Genomic DNA, 18,006 nt, shown 5'->3' with positions numbered 1-18,006 from the left:
ACTCATTACTGCACTAAGGTGATGATAACTAAAATAATTCATGCCTGGAAGTGGACACACTAATAACAAAACCAGCTATAAATAAATACATGTATTCAAAAAATACAACAATCAAAAACATCAAAACAATACAAAGGTACAAAATAAAGGTGAAGGACATCTACAACATAATTATATGGTTTAAACTGCCTTACATAAATTTCAACATGCAGGTTTTATTTATAATTATATCTTTTTTAAGTCAGCCAAAATGTAATGGATAAAAGAGCCAATTTGATGTAAATCAGTAATATTTCAATTCAGACTACATTAGATAACAAGGGTGCCATAGTCACAAAATACGCCCGTTTACGAAAGCTTTAGATGGAGATTGGGGCATTATGGATAAGTGTTATCTAGCAAGCAAGTTTTTATTCTTGGCACTGTGTTGTTAAATGAACCTTAAAACAAATCAGTAGGGAAGATATGCACAGGATGTGTGACCTTGACCTTGGTCGCAGGGACCTGAATTTTATGCACGGCACTCAGCCTCACAATGATGAACATTTGTGCCAAATTATATTGAAATCCCTCTATGCATGTAGAAGTTTTGCTCCAGACAAGCGTTTTTCTATGAGCTCTGTGACCTTCACCTTTGACCTAGAGACTTGGTTCATGTGCAGGGCACTACGTCTCATGGTGGTGAACAATTCTATAAAGTAACATTAAAATTCCTCCATGCATGTAGAAAATATGCTCCGGACAACATCTGGATATTTAATCATCTCCAGTGACCTTGACATTGCAAATATTAACCTAAATTAAATGTGTCACACCTGTAGTCATGATAGTTACCATTTGTGCTACAATCCATCAATAAATGATGACTAAATGGTCCCTATACACATCTTCAAATTTTTATCTGAACTTTGACCTCTATGTGTAACCTTGACTTTGGTCGCAGGGATCTGAATTTTGTGTGCGACACTCAGCCTCACAATGGTGAACATTTGTGCCAAGTTATATTGAAATCCCCCTATGAATGTAGAAGTTTTGCTCTGGACAAGCGTTTTTCAATGAGCTCTAAGTGTGACCTTGACCTTTGACCTGGAGACCTGGATCATGCATGGAGCAATACATATCATGGTGGTGAACATTTCCATAAAGTATTATAAAAATTCTTCCATACATGTAGGAGATATGCTCCAGACAAAATCTGGATATTTTACCATCTTTAGTGACCTTGCATATATAAAGTATATGTGTCACAGCCGTAGTCATGATAATGACCATTTGTGTTACAATCCCTCAATAAATGATGATTAAATCGTCCCTATACACATTTTCATATTTTTATCTAAACTTTGACCTCTATGTGTGACCTTGACTTTGGCTGCAGGGACCTGAATTTTGTGCGCGACACTCCGCCTCACAATGGTGAACATTTGTGCCAAGTTATATTGAAATCCCTCTATGCATGTGGAAGTTTTGCTCCGGACAAGCGTTTTTCAATGAGCTCTAAGTGTGACCTTGACCTTTGACCTAGTTCATGTGCGTGACATGGCTTCTCATAATGGTGAACATTTCTATGAAATTTCATTAAAATCCCTCCATGTGTGTAGGAGATATGCTCCGGACAAAATCTGGATATTTCATCATCTTTAGTGACCTTGACCTTGTATATATTGACCTAAATTATATGTATCACAGCCATAGTCTTGATAATGACCATTTGTGTTACAATCCCTCAATAAATGATGACTAAATGGTCCATATACACATCTTCATATTTTTATCTGAACTTTGACCTCTATGTGTGACCTTGACCTTGGCCGCAAGGACCTGAATCTTGCGCGTGACACTCCGCCTCACAATGGTGAACATTTGTGCCAAGTAATATTGAAATCCCTCTATACATGTGGAAGTTTTGCTCCGGACAAGCATTTTTCAATGAGCTCTAAGTGTGACCTTGACCTTTGACCTAGAGACCTGGTTCATGTGCGCGACACTGCTCCTCATAGTGGTGAACATTTCTATGAAGTTTCATTAAAATCCCTCCATACATGTAGGAGATATGCTCCGGACAAAATTGGACGCCGCCCGCCCGACCGCCCGCCAGGGGCGTTCCCATAATACGTCCCGTTTTTCAAACGGGCGTATAAAAATCAATTTGTATCAACGCAGAAAACACAAAAAAAAACTTGTCTGCATTAATATTATTTTAAGTAACCATGGCCTGTCACACCAGGCAATTGGTATGGAATTACTTTGTTGGAATGGATTGTAATTGTGCAAATACATAATTTTTCATTTCATTTTCACTTACACAACAATAAACAAACTACTGCAATTTTACAACACTTTTGATCAAAGCACACCAAAACATCTTGAAATATATGTATGTGTAATGTGTCATTATTGAACAAAATATCCATAACAATATTGAATAACACAGGATTTCATTAAAAAGGTTTAAAGTGACATTATGCCCAACAAAGAGCAAAAAGTGAGTGTTCAGGTAAAATTTAAATAACTTTACATTTTGTTATACTTGCTTTCAGTTTTAAAATAAATGTCACTTGAATAATCAATAACCAAGTGACCTCATCAATACCAATAAATATCCTTCGTTAATCATTCGTAATATTCAATTTATAAAAAGAGTGGGACTGTCTTTATATATTTTAGGCAGTTTTTATAATTTATCCGAAATATTTGTAATTATTAAATATGGTTCAGTCGCCATTAGAATGGTAAATATTTTAAAAAATACAACTATTTTACTCAAGCTCGATAATGAAAAAATGAGAATAACGTCACTTTAACACAAACATTTTCATTTATCATCCAGCATGGAATAAAATATACAATATCAACTGTTTTACTGATTTAAAAAGACCTCATTTGACCACAAAGGAACCTCAAAGAGGAACAGTCAGTCTTTGATGGCTAGCCAGATACAATGTAGCTTTTCACACCAAATAAATTAACATCTGTAGCAAGATTCTAAATCATTAAGAGGCTACAAAAAATAGTCTATTAATTAACAATCTACATAAAGTGGGATTAGAACACTCACTAACAAAATCAAATATGTAGTGCTGTAGTGACATAGAGAAGATAGAGAAAAAAGATACAAATGTCCATGTACGCAAAACAACAATAATCTGTAACAGATAAGATTCTATAAAGGGCACCAAGATTGTATTGCACAATGCTAGAACAAACCATACAATACAATGCTGGAATGCATTTATTTCCATTACTTATGTAGTTTAACCAGATCTATAAGTGTGCTGCAGAAAGTCTTCAATATATAAATAACACTGACTCCTCTTTAATTTTCTCTAAATGTCACAAGAAAATAACAGCCTGCTCTTCTATGAAGACACAACAAACTTTGTGATGTCAGCTGCTTAATTCAGGTATTTGATGCTAAAATTCCTTGAAATAACAATGATTCCTTGAACATAACAATGATTCCTTGAAAATAGCAATGAGTCCTTGAAAATAGCAATGAGTCCTTGAAAAATGCAATGAGTCCTTGAAAATAACAATGAGTCCTTTAAAATAACACTGATTCCTTGAAAATAACACTGATTCCTTGAAAATAACAATGATTCCTTGAAAATATCAATGATTCCTTGAAAATATCAATGATTACTTCATAATTGAAAGCTGGGCATGTCAATGACACAAATTTAGCTCAATAAAATTGTTATACCACACAGATTTTTGACTGGTCTTTATTATAATTATTTTTGACTGGTTTTCATTTACCAAAACAGTACTTTGGTTTTTTGACTGGTTTCTTTTTTATAGAACTGGTTTTATGTATTATAAGATGAGCTGTTTCCGTGGATAAAGAGATGTCTTCAATCTAGTATCACCTGGGCATCCTTACCGTTGATCAAATGTTTGACCCCAGTTTTGAGGTCAAATTCTCTACGTAGAAAGGCAAACAGAAGATCTGTGATTAGGAAAATCTGCGGAGGAAAAAGAAAGAGTTAAACTGGGTGATGATGATATGATGATAAACAAAGAATCAGTGGTGATGTAAATGTATAGGTTGGACATAGCAAATACCGTATAAGTGTTTTTTCCTGCAGTCACTTTATTTCTGCGTTTTCTGCGGTCAGTTTCAGCACCGCAGAAATAAAAACCGCAGAATATTTCTCCACATTTTTTTTTTTAAGATACGAGTCCTACATTATGACCTGTTTCCTTTAAAGTAATAACGACGAACGGATTATAACGGTTAGCGGGTCATCGAGTTATATAAAATTGCTTTCGGCTAAATATGCAATATGTGCATGTAAGGATGTACTTGTTGTTAATTATGCCAATTTATGAACAAAGAAATTCAAACATTATAGTGTTTGCCTGTACACTAAAAGGTTTGTTTACCACTAAATCATTAAAACCATTTAAACCCTTATACTGCTAAATAATCGTCGTATACATTAATTGTTGTCTGATTTACGATAAACTTCTATCAATTTTATTAAATTAAAGATACTACCTGGGTATATTTTTCACACTTCATTTCACACTGATTAAAAGATGCAAACTGTCTATTGTGGCACATTATATTTGTTTGCAAGCAAACAATATAATTGTTTGTAATTACTATATAGTTTTGCGGTGACGACGGTAAACAAAATTTTAATGCGAATGTGTACATGCAAATAAATTAGGTAAATTAATGTGACTTAGACTTTGATAAGATGAGCCGCAAAATTTAAATCACGTTTTGTCCAAACAATGTGCCGCAGAAATTAAGTCCGCAGAAATAAAAACATGCCAAAATTTGGAAAAACCTCAGAATTTGGAGCCTGCAGAAAAAACCACTTATATGGTATACAAAAACGCTCTGAATATTAATATCATTTTCAATGCAATGTGATGTACATGTAAAGGTTGGGCATAACACTATGAATATTAATATCATTTTCAATGCAATGTGATGTACATGTAAAGGTTGGGCATAACACTATGAATATTAATATCATTTTCAATGCAATGAATCTTACCATCATTTTTAATGCAATGAATATTACACTCATATTCAAAGCTTAATATTTACTGTGGATGGAATTGTGTATTCAAATGTTTAGTCTTCAATACATATAAAGTTTTAATAACAGTATCCAATTCATTTTCTTTCTCAAGCATGCTCGACTATTTTCATTGCTTGAAAGTAAAACAAGAGTCTAGATAATGAAGAATATTCTAAGTTTTAATGGGGCCATAATTCAGTTAAAATCCAGAGTTAGGAGATAGTGACCTCCTCAAATAAGTGTGTGAAGTTTAAACAAACACTAGAATACTGTGTCTGATAAAACAAGATATAAGTATATAAATTACCTGTGCTGTAGAGAATGTGAGAGCTATAGCAAAGTAGAAGTTAGCATTAGCACTGCCTGCATATATCCACAGATGCCACAGTATAGGAGACAGTACTGTGCAACATAGGAACATGTTGGTTACAATAAATGTGTTCCTCATATCTGAAATCACATTAATAAAATCACATTAAAACAAGATAAACACCAAACGCCTTTTCTACTTTGGTCTATTTTTCATAAAACACCTTTTATACTTTTGTCTTTTTTTTATTTTCATGAAACACTTTTCTACTCTTTTTTTTCATGCCAGTTTAAACTTAAACTCTCTCATTTATGTGAACTTCAAACATTTTTATGTTTTCACTTATTCTAATTCTCTTCCTACATGCTTTATAAATGTGTAAATCACTATATTGATCATGAGCAGTTAGTCTTCTTCCTTGAAATCATAACACGTTTTGTATTACAACTGTCTTTGGTGCTCATATAAGTTAAGCTTAAAATAATACAAGAAGGAGCTCCAAAGGTCTTCATTTACCAGTAAAACTGGATAGTCACCATGTTACCTCTACAATATTGATGGGACTTAAATCCAACATATAAGGGCAGTGGCCAAAGATGTTTGCCTCCCTACCTAGTAAACATGGATTTGGACCCTATTTGGATCTGAAATCATATTTCCTCATTAGACTTCGAAACTGGCTAAGTTCCAGGGAGCAGTTTAAAAAAGATTGCAATCTTTTTGTTTATTTGGATTTCAAATACAGCATAATACAAATTCAATCTTACACTTTGTGGTACAAATACAGATAACATTTCTTTTTACTATGTACATCTTTATAAAAAATTGAAACTTATATGTGATAAACAATAAACTTACATGAAAAGACATGTTTCCACATTGGCAATAATGTAACAAATATTGCCACATCAGCATAGCTAGGATAGGATTTAAATATTGACATAAGTGTGACTAGAACATAGGCCAGGAACACTGGGTGATCTCTGAAATAAACACATACAAAAACTATTACATAAATGAGCCGTGTCATGACAAAACCAACATAATGGGTTTGCGACCAGCATGGATCCAGACCAGCCTGCGCATCCGCACAGTCTGATCAGAACAAAAAATAAATGTTGATGTTATCTCAACTCAGAAATATCTATGTTAACATCACCACACAATCTTTTGTGAAATATAAAATGGAAACTATTGTTTAATAAAACAACAAGCAGATAAGGTTAATTGTAATACACAGAAAAAGCGATTTTTTAGTATGTATGCATCTGCAACATTTCTTTTACTTTGCTATTTATTTAAAAAAAAAACACTATTCAAAAACATGCATACTTCAGTTTGATAGCTAGTGGAACTGTGTAGAGAAATGCGTTGATCTGGAACACACAAATGAAAAATGGACGAAAATGCTCAAACATCTCTGTGAAAAAATACCAAAATACCCCCATGTTTGGTGTTAGATCTGGCACACCTAGGCTGAAATAGACAATTTTAAAATTCATGATTTAATCACCACTTGTGTGGCTTTAACAGTGGCAAATTTACATTCTTATACATATTTTGTGAAGGCCAATAATTACATTAAGATAAAGTTTCTATGTCAAGAGTTCATAATTTTTCTTTTAATACTTAATAGTCTGAAACAATCTTTATTATCCTGGGTCACCAAAATCTGATTACGACTAACTTCTCCATTTTTAACTGAAGCATTCCCTTAAGTTATTCATATGATATTTATATAGTATTTCTTCAAGATGCCACTTGTTTGTACAGGCTATGGAACAATCTGGGCAATACGGACAATTGATTTTGACACCCCTGATTATCTAACAATGTCCACACATCAAAGCAAGTGTGAAAGAAAGTGGTGGCCTAGTGGTAAGTGTGTCTGCCTCTCAACCCAGGGATCACTGGTTTGAGCCCTAATCAGATCACAATCATGTTTCTTCATTTGACACCAGTACTGGTTCGAAAGTGATTAATTTAAGTTGAAAGCACTTGTTTAGCAATCAAGCTTAAATAAATATGTCTATACCAAAGCAAGTTTAAAACAGCCATTTCACGTACAGTTTCAGATGTTACAAAACCTAAAATAAGGTATCATCAAAACGCTGAAAACTAAACTTGTACAAAATATTCAGGAACAGTGCATTCTGTAATTTTACTCAGTTAAATAGAGAGTATTTCTTGAAAGAATCTACAAAGAACCTTACATAAAGCCTGTTGTAGCATGCAGGAACTTCCAAGAATGTGCAAAAAAAAAATAGGACACAAAAATTAATATAGCTGTGAATCCTAGACTAATCATAGCTGTCCGTCCATACACTGGCAGTGGCACGGATTCCTTTGATTTCTTCCCATCGGACATGTTCTGAAATAAGCAGATTGCACATTTAAAAGTACATTGTATTTTTTTTCAGCAAAGTGACTCACAGATTTTTTAACTTTAAAAGTGTTAAAGACCCTTGGAATGTTTCAATAAGCTTAGAGCTTCCAACATGATGAAACTTAAGTAAATTTGTATCAACTTTAGACCCTAGATGCCCCTTGTACATTAATTAAAGCTCATACTGGCACCACAGAAGTACCACCAACAATCTGTCAGTTTGCAGGGTTGTCAACATTGAAACATGTTTTTTTTAAAATAAAACAATACATTTTTGAATTTAAACTGGATTTTATTTCAATATTCAAACTTACATTAACTCAAATGTAAGAGATTCACCACTTCATCCTATACTGGAGACAGACAATTATTCTAGGTTTGTGTAGAATAATGTACATACCACACATCATTTTATGACCTGCTTGATCCTGTACAATAGACAGTCCAGATATTGTTTTCTTCCATAACTTATGAAGTGTTTCATTAAAAACTTATAAAGTGTAGAACTCTCTCATTCTAGTGAGTAACGCAGACATGGAATGTTTTAGGGTTGAAAAAATCATTGTATTTAACGAAAACAAAAGTTTTCCAAAAAACATTCTTTGTATTTGGTTACCTCATTACCCCCATTAATTAAAATGCAATATCAACAATACAAATAATTGTTTTTAAACTGTTTATAAATTGTTTTAAATTTTTTTGTACAAATGTACAGCCATATATATCTGTGAACACACAGCTGCTTCAAAGAAACAGTTGACACTCTGTGTGTGTGTGTGTGTGTGCATGTGCGTGCGCGTGTGTGTGTGTGTGTGTGTGTGTGTCTGTGTGTGTGTGTGTCTGTGTGTGTGTGTGTCTGTCTGTCTGTATGTATGCATACAAAACGTTCGCCGTAAATTGCATCTAAAGAAAGCAATCCTAAGTCTTTGAATATACAATAAAATACAGAACAGAACATTATTTTATTTTGACATGTACATAGTACATAATCATACTTAGTGTGATGATACATTGATAGAAATGCATAAACAATACAAAAAAATAATATATACTCATAAAAAATTTGTTGAAAGAGCTTCACACGTTGTTTTTCCTTCAACGAAGGTCTAACGTGTACTCCGAAGTTTTCGTTAATTAACGACAGTTTCGTTAGAATTTTTGGAATAACGAACGTTTTAGGTTAGAAGGTAAATTACTAACTAGAGCTTAACCAAGGCTTAACGATGATCGTAACTCTGACGAATGCTTCTGGTTACTCAACCCTGGACAGTCTTTGGTATTTCTTTTCTGCCATCATGCAGATCACAAAAAGTCACATGGTATAGGCACCATTAGAATGTGTTCAATATTCATATTAAAAGTCATACACATTGAAAAACTATATACATTACCTATATATTGTAAATATTAAGTACCATATTGCTGTATTTCATTGAAGAATAGATCTATAAATTAAGACTTTATTTCTACAAGTACTTACAGTATTGAAGAAGATGGCTGCTGGAACAACCAGCATGATGGGATACAGTGATTGATATGATGCAAAAGCTATTGAAGCCATACATAGCCATTTGTTGCCTGAAAATAGATAGGAGTTAAGTAATCATTTATAGCCAAATCGATTTATAAATAAAATTTACCGTCTAATGTACCTAATATCATTAAATACATAGGTGACAGTGACAAATTCAATTTAAACATGGCTGCAGCAGAGCTGGCAAAATCTGATTTTGACTTACTTGTCCAAATGATCTGATCATATCTTTAATTTTTGGTAAAATTTCACTTGTCTGTACAGGCTGTGTGACAACCTGGGCATGAAGGACAAATGATTTTACCACCTCTGATGGCAGAAATCATGCTTGATACCTTTTCTGTGTATTATTCTAGTCCCAAGCTGGCATTCAAAAAATAAACAAACACAAAGTTAACACCTTCAGGAAGCTAGCTTTATAACTTGAAAACTTTTATTCCAATGACATAATTTAAGAATGGTTCCAATGCATCATATTCAAACTAAAATAACTACAACTATGTTCTATAACTTAACAAGACGCCAAAAAACCCAAAAAAAACTAGAACTCCGCGAGTCGGATGTGTCGCCTTGTGAACAATATAGTTTAGGAGAAATGCCCACGACAAAAATGAAATTTGAAAATCAACAAAGGACAATAACTCAAAAAATAAGAAATGCAGAGCAGCAGTTTCTGTGCACTGCACTTCTTATCAATAAGATCTATCATCCTATTAAGTTTCAAGTCTAAAGCTTTTTATCACACACCCGTGCCGATTTTGCGACTCCGTAAATATGGTATTGCACGGCCGTGCATATAGTTTGACTTGACGTCATTAGTGTTATACGAACAAAGAGTAAAGACGCGCTGAATGTTAGCGTTATACTATAGGCGCGTCAATGAAAAATGACTTTTATTTCACTTTAAACGGTCTTTATTTTGGGTATGTGATAAATAGGATATTAAATTCGTGTAAGTTCATTACTGAATTTATTGCACTCGTGGAATAAAACAATATTATGCTCGCCAGAGGCTCGCATAATATAATTTTATTCAACTCATGCAATAAATTCTGTATTGAACTTACACTCATTTAATATCCTCTATATAATTTATGAGAAATGGCCTGGACAAAAATAAAGTATGAAAATTAACAAAGGGCAATAACTCAAAAAAAAAAAAAAAAATGCAGAGTACCAGTTCTTGTGCACTGCACTTCTTCTTAATGAGATCTATTATCCTATGAAGTTTCAAGTCTATAGCTTTTATACTTTAGGAGAAATGGCCCAGACAAAAATAAAGTATGAAAATTATCAAAGGGCAATAACTCCAAAAATAAGAAATGCAGAGTGACATTCTTGTGCACTGCACTTCTTCTTAATGAGATCTATCATCCTATGAAGTTTCAAGTCCATAGATTTTATACTTTAGGAGAAATGGCTCGGACAAAAATAAAGTATGAAAATTAACAAAGGGCAATAACTCAAAAAATAAGAAGTGCAGAGTACCGGTTCTTGTGCACTGCACTTCGGGTCATTATCAGAAGCATTCATACCAAGTTTGAAGTCAATCAAACTTATAATGACTGTCTTATACTCAGCACAAGCTTTAGGGGACGCCATAACGCCGACAACGACGCTGACAACGCCGACAAAAGTAACCCCTACATGGCGCCTTTTTCAAGGCGACACAAAATGACCCTACCCTTCTGCAAGCTTATTGCAGTAGTTTTTAAAGCTGTCACTATTTATTAAATCAAAGCAACAATATTTTCTAAAAACTAAAGAAATGTCAAAATAGCCTATAAAATTAAAAGGTCACTAGAATGTGTCCATAGGGCATGAATGCCCATACATTCCACATTTCTTCTATCAGTCAACAGATGAATAAAGTGATGGACAGAGAAGGGCAAATCTATGATCCCCCACCACCCGAAATGGGAGCATAAAAGTTAATATTAGTACACCTAAATCAAATAAAAATCCGACCGAAATTCATCTTCAATCTATAACTTTGGGACTACAGTAAAATAAAGGCAGCCATGATAACATTTTATTACTGCATGTAATAGATAAAAAATGTGTTATTTTTTTAAAGGCCCATTATGCTTCAGAAATAAGTTATTATAACAATTTATCACAAGCATTTTCGTTCTTGGTGTTTTGTTATTTTTTAAAAAAAATATACTTCTTGGCCAACTTGTTGAACCATCCTTTGCTTCTGTTGCTTTTTAGTAAAGTCATACTAAAATGATTTAGTATTTTGCATGGAAGTCTAAGTACTATTTTGTTTACATTTTACTACCTTTATGACAAATAATTTCATATTCAGTGCAACTTCCTTCAGGTGATAACCATCTAACATGCTCTAGAATCATTATCTAAATGTTAAAAAAAACCCTCATATTTGCACTTTCTAAAGAATGAAAAATTTATTTGTTTCTGAGGCATAATGTGCCTTTAACATATAATTCTCCAATTTACTATCCTTCTAGGATTGGCCTACAATACTATTTACTATCTAGGTCATTTCTTTCTTCTATTCATACCAAAATGTTGTAATGCCTAGAAATAAGGGAATTTCAACAAGGTCATTTGTATACTTTTTGATAAGGAAATACTGGGATTAAATTTCTTACAGTCCCTTTATTTAGTTTTATCACCTTATTCATCATAACATAAGAAGATATTAATCATGTTTCTGATCTTTAGCTTAATACTATTAACATTTATTCAAAATGAAAATAGGAAATAATAATTTTGTACAAATAAAAATATTTAATATCTATCTGAAATCAAGTTCACTCAGAATTACATTCAATGTCATAGGTCAATGTCTTGCCAAAAGAATGATTATCTTGGTTTCAGTATTTCCCTTATAACACCTCGTCTCCAAAAACAACAACAATCAATATCAAATTAAATTTAGTGTTTAATTTGTTCAGAGCGCTTGAGAGAGCAAAACAAACTATATATTCATATATAAATGAAATCAATATACATTTCACATTCACATATCACGATGACAAATCATATATTTAAGCATATAATTCATTAATCAAAATGTTTGAAGTATTTAATCACATGATACTGTTTCAAAATATTTAATTTACAACTATTCCAAATTATACATTCTATTTTTCATAATCAAAACGAACTGGAAATAATTAAATTTGAAAATTAATTTACGTGTTAACTGGTAGGCTCTCTCAACGCTGAATGACTACTATTACCCGCCAAACTGAAAATCCATGTGCATTACTAGGAAAGGTCACAATTCTTCAATGCAAAATTAAGTAGTAAGGCTAATGGGATGTAACATTTTAACCCCTGCTGTCAATTGATATTATCCCGAACTCGGCAAATGTGGGTTTTTCCATTCTAATCCCCCAGTTCAAACTTTTACCATTATAGCTTCACAGTGCATTACCATTCACAATAAATTTGTCACCTGTAACGCTTATTTTCGAAGCTGTAACTTTAAAAATAAGTTTGTACCCCGGATAAGCTGGGAAAACCCAAAATTTTCTTAATTCCGGAGTAAGCCTATCTATCAAATATTTGTAGATGTCTGCTGAAAATGATACATGCCAAACATGACTTGAGAATGGCTCCCAAGTCTGCATGAAATAAGTAACCACAACTCTAAGTAACCTGTTACCCCCGAGACTGGGGCCATTTAGACGCAAAAAATTTGATTCATATAACTTTTTAGACAACCACAAGGTGAATAATATGTAAAACATAAATGCTCTGAGCATTGTAGAGTCAAAAGAATATGTTTTAGTCATATTTAATTACTTCATAAAATTATGTTTATATCTAAGTGACCCAGCAAGTCAGTGTACATATTTAGTCCCAAGTGGTATGTTTGATTATAACTTCTGCTGAAGTCCACAAGGCAATGCTATATGCAAAACTCTTATCTCTGGACATTGTAGTTTAACACAATATGCCTTTAATATGTTTTCTATGTACAAGTCAACATAAACTAAGTGATTCCCAGGTTGGGCCAATTTTGACTTCAACTCCCATGATTTATATAGCTTTCATAGAGAACCACAAGTTACTACATGCTGTGTTTCTATGCTCAGCACATTGTAGTTTGTGAGAAGATTTTAAAATATACGAGGTTTATTCAAAAAGTTTTGTTACCAATGGTCTTCCGTAGCGAAATCGACGGTTTTGCTTCAATAAACATATACAGTTATGTACATAAATATTCACACTATATAAGCACGAAAAAAACGTGCAAATCGATGCAATACTGACAAAATTATTCAGTTTTAAAGTAGTGTCACTCATATACACTGGCCATATTTTGGAAATAACAATGAAACGACATTACAAAGTTGAAGTACGCACTTATATTAAAAGTCGCACTGCTTTGCATATATCTCCAAAAGACATTTATAATGAGCTGAATGGTATTTATGGACATTCTGTGGTATCATTTATGACAGTTTGTAGGTGGGCGAAAAAATTTAAAGGTGGGCTTTCTGTGATTAAAGATTGTCATCGAAGTGGACGTCCGAAGTCGTCAGTGACTGATAAGCATGTGGCTGCTGTGAAAGCATTGGTGGAAGAAGATGGCCGTTATACAGTAAAGGATATGGCTAATAGTGTTGGCATTTCAGAAGGAAGTGTTCATGAAATTCTATCAAAAAAACTTGGACTTAAAAAGGTTTGTGCACGTTGGGTGCCCCATTTACTGACCAATGACCAGAAAAAAATGAGAGTCATGTGTTCTAAAAAACTCCTTAAAGAGTTCAAAACATTTAACAGCAGGACTATTTCTAATATGTTAACTGGAGATGAGACTTGGGTCTACATGTTTGAGCCACAAAGGAGGGGTGATAATAAACAATGGAGAGGAAAAAATCAAAAACGTCCAGTAGTGGCTAAACGGCAGAAAAGCTCAACGAAAGTTCTGTACACCATTTTTTTCAATCATCTTGGTCCAGTTATTCAGATACCATCACAATCTGGAAAATCAATCACTGGAACATATTATAAGAACGTTGTGCTAAAAAGGATAAAAAAGTTTTATAAAAAGAAACGTCCCAGTACTGGATTAAGGGGAGTTAATTTACTACATGATAATGCCCCCGCGCATAAAAGCAAGGGGGTTGTTAACTTTCTCGCTGAAGAAATGGTAAATGTGTTAAGCCACCCCCCTTATTCGCCGGATTTAAGTCCATGTGACTTTTTTTTATTTCCCCGGCTAAAAAAAGATGTTGTCTGGACGTCGGTATACCACCAGAAGCGGACTTGGAAGTGCTGTATATCAGTGTTTGAGACTGATACCAAGGGCAGACTACTCTGATGCATTTAGACAGTGGAAATTTCGATTACAAAAGTGTATTTCTGTAGGTGGTGAATATTTTGAAGGGATGAAATAAACCATTTTCGTATATATTTTCTTTATCTTGTATTTAATACCCGATAACAGAACTTTTTGAAGAACCCTCGTATAAGTCTATTTATTAGACTTCTCTAGACTAGTAAGAGTCAGAGAGAATAGGTATACAAGCTTGCCATGCTCTATACTTGTATTAAATGTGTACAGATTCAACATTGTAAATGTTAATAATATGATACTAATCCTGTCCAAAAGTTGTGAAGATTGTATAATCTAACCACCATGGTTAACCTGTAATTGTTACATGCAGAAGTATTGCTGGACAAATCTTTGAATAAAATTTCCATATAAAGTAGTACAAAATGAATAATTTGATTCAAATGTTATTTTTGATAATATCATTAGCAAAACGTTCTGCAGTTAATATTATAACATTCCAATTAAATCTATTGCCACAGGGCTGGGCTTCCAATACCCTCACTGCTTGTTAGTAACAATCAAAAGCCATGCAGGAATTTTTCAAGAGTTCAGAGATAGGAAAACTGATGTATGCTAGAGTTATGGGTCTTGATTTCAAAGATGTATGCAAAAGTTATGGGTCTTGCTTGAATATTTTAATAACAATTTTAATGATGCTTGCAATAGTTACAGGTATTGATTGAATACTCTAGTCTTAAAGATGCATGCTAGACTTATGGGTCTTGGAAGCTAAAGAGACTTCAGTAAACAGTTTTTGTAGTATTGCTACACCTGTTTGCTGAAGCCACCTCCCTATCCAAAGTCAAACAAGACTATGATAGATTTATGTCCCTAATTCAATAATTGCGCACTTTTTAAAATAAATCTCTATGTTTACCAGTTAGTCAATCTATTTCACATTCATAAGCCAAAGTTCAGAAACAAAAATAATACCGGTAAGCTTGATTGAGGTATACTTCAAAATAAATCATCTTAGTAAAAATTAGTGATCTTGGGTTTTACATGGCATCAACACAGTATCCAGCTTTTCTGGTGGAGGAAGGCCTCAGGTGCCCATTTGTCCATGGTGAATTTCTGTGCTGATGTTACACACAACTAATTTACATGCAGATGCATTCAAGTGACCTTTGGTGACCCATGATGCACACATTATTTTCAATTGTAATTAACACAATTGCCTTCTTGCCTTTTTTTTAGTTAGAAAAAACTGATATTTAACCAACATACTGACTGGATTCATATTGATAAGAGTGATGTTACATAAATTTCACTATTAAATAGGTCTAAAGTTTTAACAAGAGCTCCGCAAGCAGTGTTTACGCTCATCTGTGAAGGGCAACAACTTTTAATAACCAATTTTTACAATTATCATAACCTTAAAAGGGGTATAACTAAATAAAAGTGTCAGAATAATGACCCTTGTCTTACAACTGTGTCTTGTCAAGATAATCAAATACAAGTTTCAAGTTGATAGCTTTGATAGTTTTGAAATCATCCTACTAATATCAAAAAAAAGTTGAAAAGAGGCATAACTCTAAAAATATTCATAGCTGCTTTCAGAATAGTGCCTCTTGTATTTCAACTGTCCCTTGCCATAACAAACAAAGATTTCACCTTTTTGCCAATGCATGGACATGATATTACTGTACTGGCATCATAAAATCACCAGTTGCACACTGTGGCATGACATTCCCTTGTATGTACATGTAGTGAAGGACCTTTTATATATCACGGCTATGAGACTTACTTTAATTATGGTTCACATACAGTGATACTGGAATTTAACTTAAGAAAGTATGTATGATAGTGTTTTTAATAGTATTATAAATGAAAATGCAAAATTGTTTCATACACTACTTCATTAGTATCATAAAATTTGTTATTTAGTCATGAAAAATAATTTTCAAAAGCCTGAATTGGAAATCTGGAACTTTTTATCATTATTCCATTTTAAAGGTACTTGCTTTTTATATTGTCTTACATTAAAAATGTTCTTAAATTAATGTTACAACAAACTTTTCCTATTTACTAATTTTCATCACACACATCAATTGTTGTTTATTTATAATAAATAAATATCTAACTTGAATACTTTCTCAGCTGAAACAAAATATTTTGATCTTGAGAAAATAAAAAATATTATTTTTTTTATCAATATTTGCAAGGAAAATACACTTTATTACAATGCCAAAATCATGAAATTTAATGACAGATTTTGGAACTTCTGAAACAATTTAAACGAATAAATTCATTTTAAAACAGGTAAATTTAAGTGGTAAATCTTTATTTTTTACAGAAAATTCACAAATAATTATCAAATGATTTTTTTTTTTATAATAAAATCTTTTATCACATTAGATGTCTGATCACTGTTATTGTATCTTGCCAAACTTGGATCACTTACTTAACCCTCTGCCTGCTCGAGGCAACTAAATTTACCTAGTTTTCGACCAGTGCAGACCTAGGTCTTGCCATTTGATTTTCATGATCTGCACTATTTTGCTATTCAGTCAGTACATATTCTGACATTTTTCCTAATACTGATAAATTGTTTTGTTCAAATTTTAAAGAAGGATAATTATATTTAAGATATCTAGGTCAGAGATGCCATTGCTACTTGGGACTCATAAATAACATTTGAGCCGTGTCATGACAAAACCAACATAATGGGTTTGCGACCAGCAAGGATCCAGACCAGCCTGCGCCTCTGCGCAGTCTGATCAGGATCCATGCTGTTCGCTTAAAAAACCCTATAACAAGTAGAGAAACAGATAGCTAACAGCATGGATCTTGCTCCAGTTAAATAAAATCAAAATTAATAAATATTTCAATATTATAAACTACTGAAACCTTTCTTTTAATCAAAACAGCTAGAAATACATGACTGGTATTAAGAAAGAAGAAGATCAAGCAAGTTGTTCAAGATGAAGTTTGATGATATACTACATGAGCTGGGGGAGTTTGGTTTCTACCAGAAACGGTTGTATCTGTTACTATGTATACCTGCCATCAGTGTAGGCTGTTATATGATGGGGAATATCATCTTACTTTATACACCAGACCATAGGTAACAATTACTTTCCAATCTATCAAACAATTTTATCACTTAGTGTTCAATATCAATTGCTGATTAATGAAATCGCTCCAATTTAAAAAAAAAAAAATGTCCTTCTTATTCGTGTAGGCAGTCAAATTCTGTCACTTATTTACTTAGTGGAACGTAGTAACCAATTGCCCTGCTAACTTTCAATACAAATACCAAAGGGTTATTCTCTCACTTAATTGGGAAGAGGCCTTACCCGAAAAAATTATCGCTAAAATTGCTAATTTGGGAAGTAAAACTCAGCTTAGTGTTTTTGGGAAAATATCATGATTTAAAAAAATTTCAAGGAGTCAATTCTGTTTCAATCTATCAAA

General features: G+C 33.1%; 2 protein-coding genes across 2 annotated transcripts; one reads left to right on the top strand and one right to left on the bottom strand.

Annotated features, from left to right (window-relative positions):
* Positions 1-76: 76 nt before the first annotated feature.
* LOC132751460 (phosphatidylinositol glycan anchor biosynthesis class U protein-like) lies at positions 77-9,357 on the bottom strand. Its single transcript, XM_060741615.1, has 6 exons — positions 9,216-9,357; positions 7,563-7,720; positions 6,682-6,825; positions 6,208-6,332; positions 5,347-5,489; positions 77-3,965 (listed from the first exon to the last, which is right to left on the bottom strand). The coding sequence occupies exons 1-6, from the start codon at positions 9,294-9,296 to the stop codon at positions 3,855-3,857; spliced, it is 762 nt and encodes a 253-aa protein (XP_060597598.1). The 5' UTR covers positions 9,297-9,357; the 3' UTR covers positions 77-3,854.
* Positions 9,358-16,103: 6,746 nt separating this feature from the next.
* Positions 16,104-17,656, top strand: LOC132751466 (organic cation transporter protein-like; the record flags this gene model as incomplete). The annotated part of the gene is given in 2 exon segments (XM_060741620.1): positions 16,104-16,383; positions 17,460-17,656. A coding segment is annotated over 1 exon segment (143 nt), but the record flags the coding sequence as incomplete, so codon positions are not given.
* Between the last annotated feature and the right edge of the window lie 350 nt (positions 17,657-18,006).

This window comes from Ruditapes philippinarum, unplaced genomic scaffold (assembly GCF_026571515.1).
Source record: "Ruditapes philippinarum isolate M1 unplaced genomic scaffold, ASM2657151v2 ctg1500_1_1_1_1, whole genome shotgun sequence".
Lineage (NCBI taxonomy): Eukaryota > Metazoa > Mollusca > Bivalvia > Venerida > Veneridae > Ruditapes > Ruditapes philippinarum.
Note: the sequence above shows the minus strand (reverse complement) of the source record. Positions and strands in the feature narration are given on the sequence as shown.

Coding starts and splice junctions, on each gene's coding strand:
- LOC132751460 (XM_060741615.1), bottom strand. CDS start 9,296: ATGGCTTCAATAGCTTTTGCATCATATCAATCACTGTATCCCATCATG. Junction 7,721..9,215: donor CAGCCATCTTCTTCAATACT/GTAAGTACTTGT, acceptor TGCTTATTTCAG/AACATGTCCGATGGGAAGAA. Junction 6,333..6,681: donor CCACTAGCTATCAAACTGAA/GTATGCATGTTT, acceptor TGTTTATTTCAG/AGATCACCCAGTGTTCCTGG.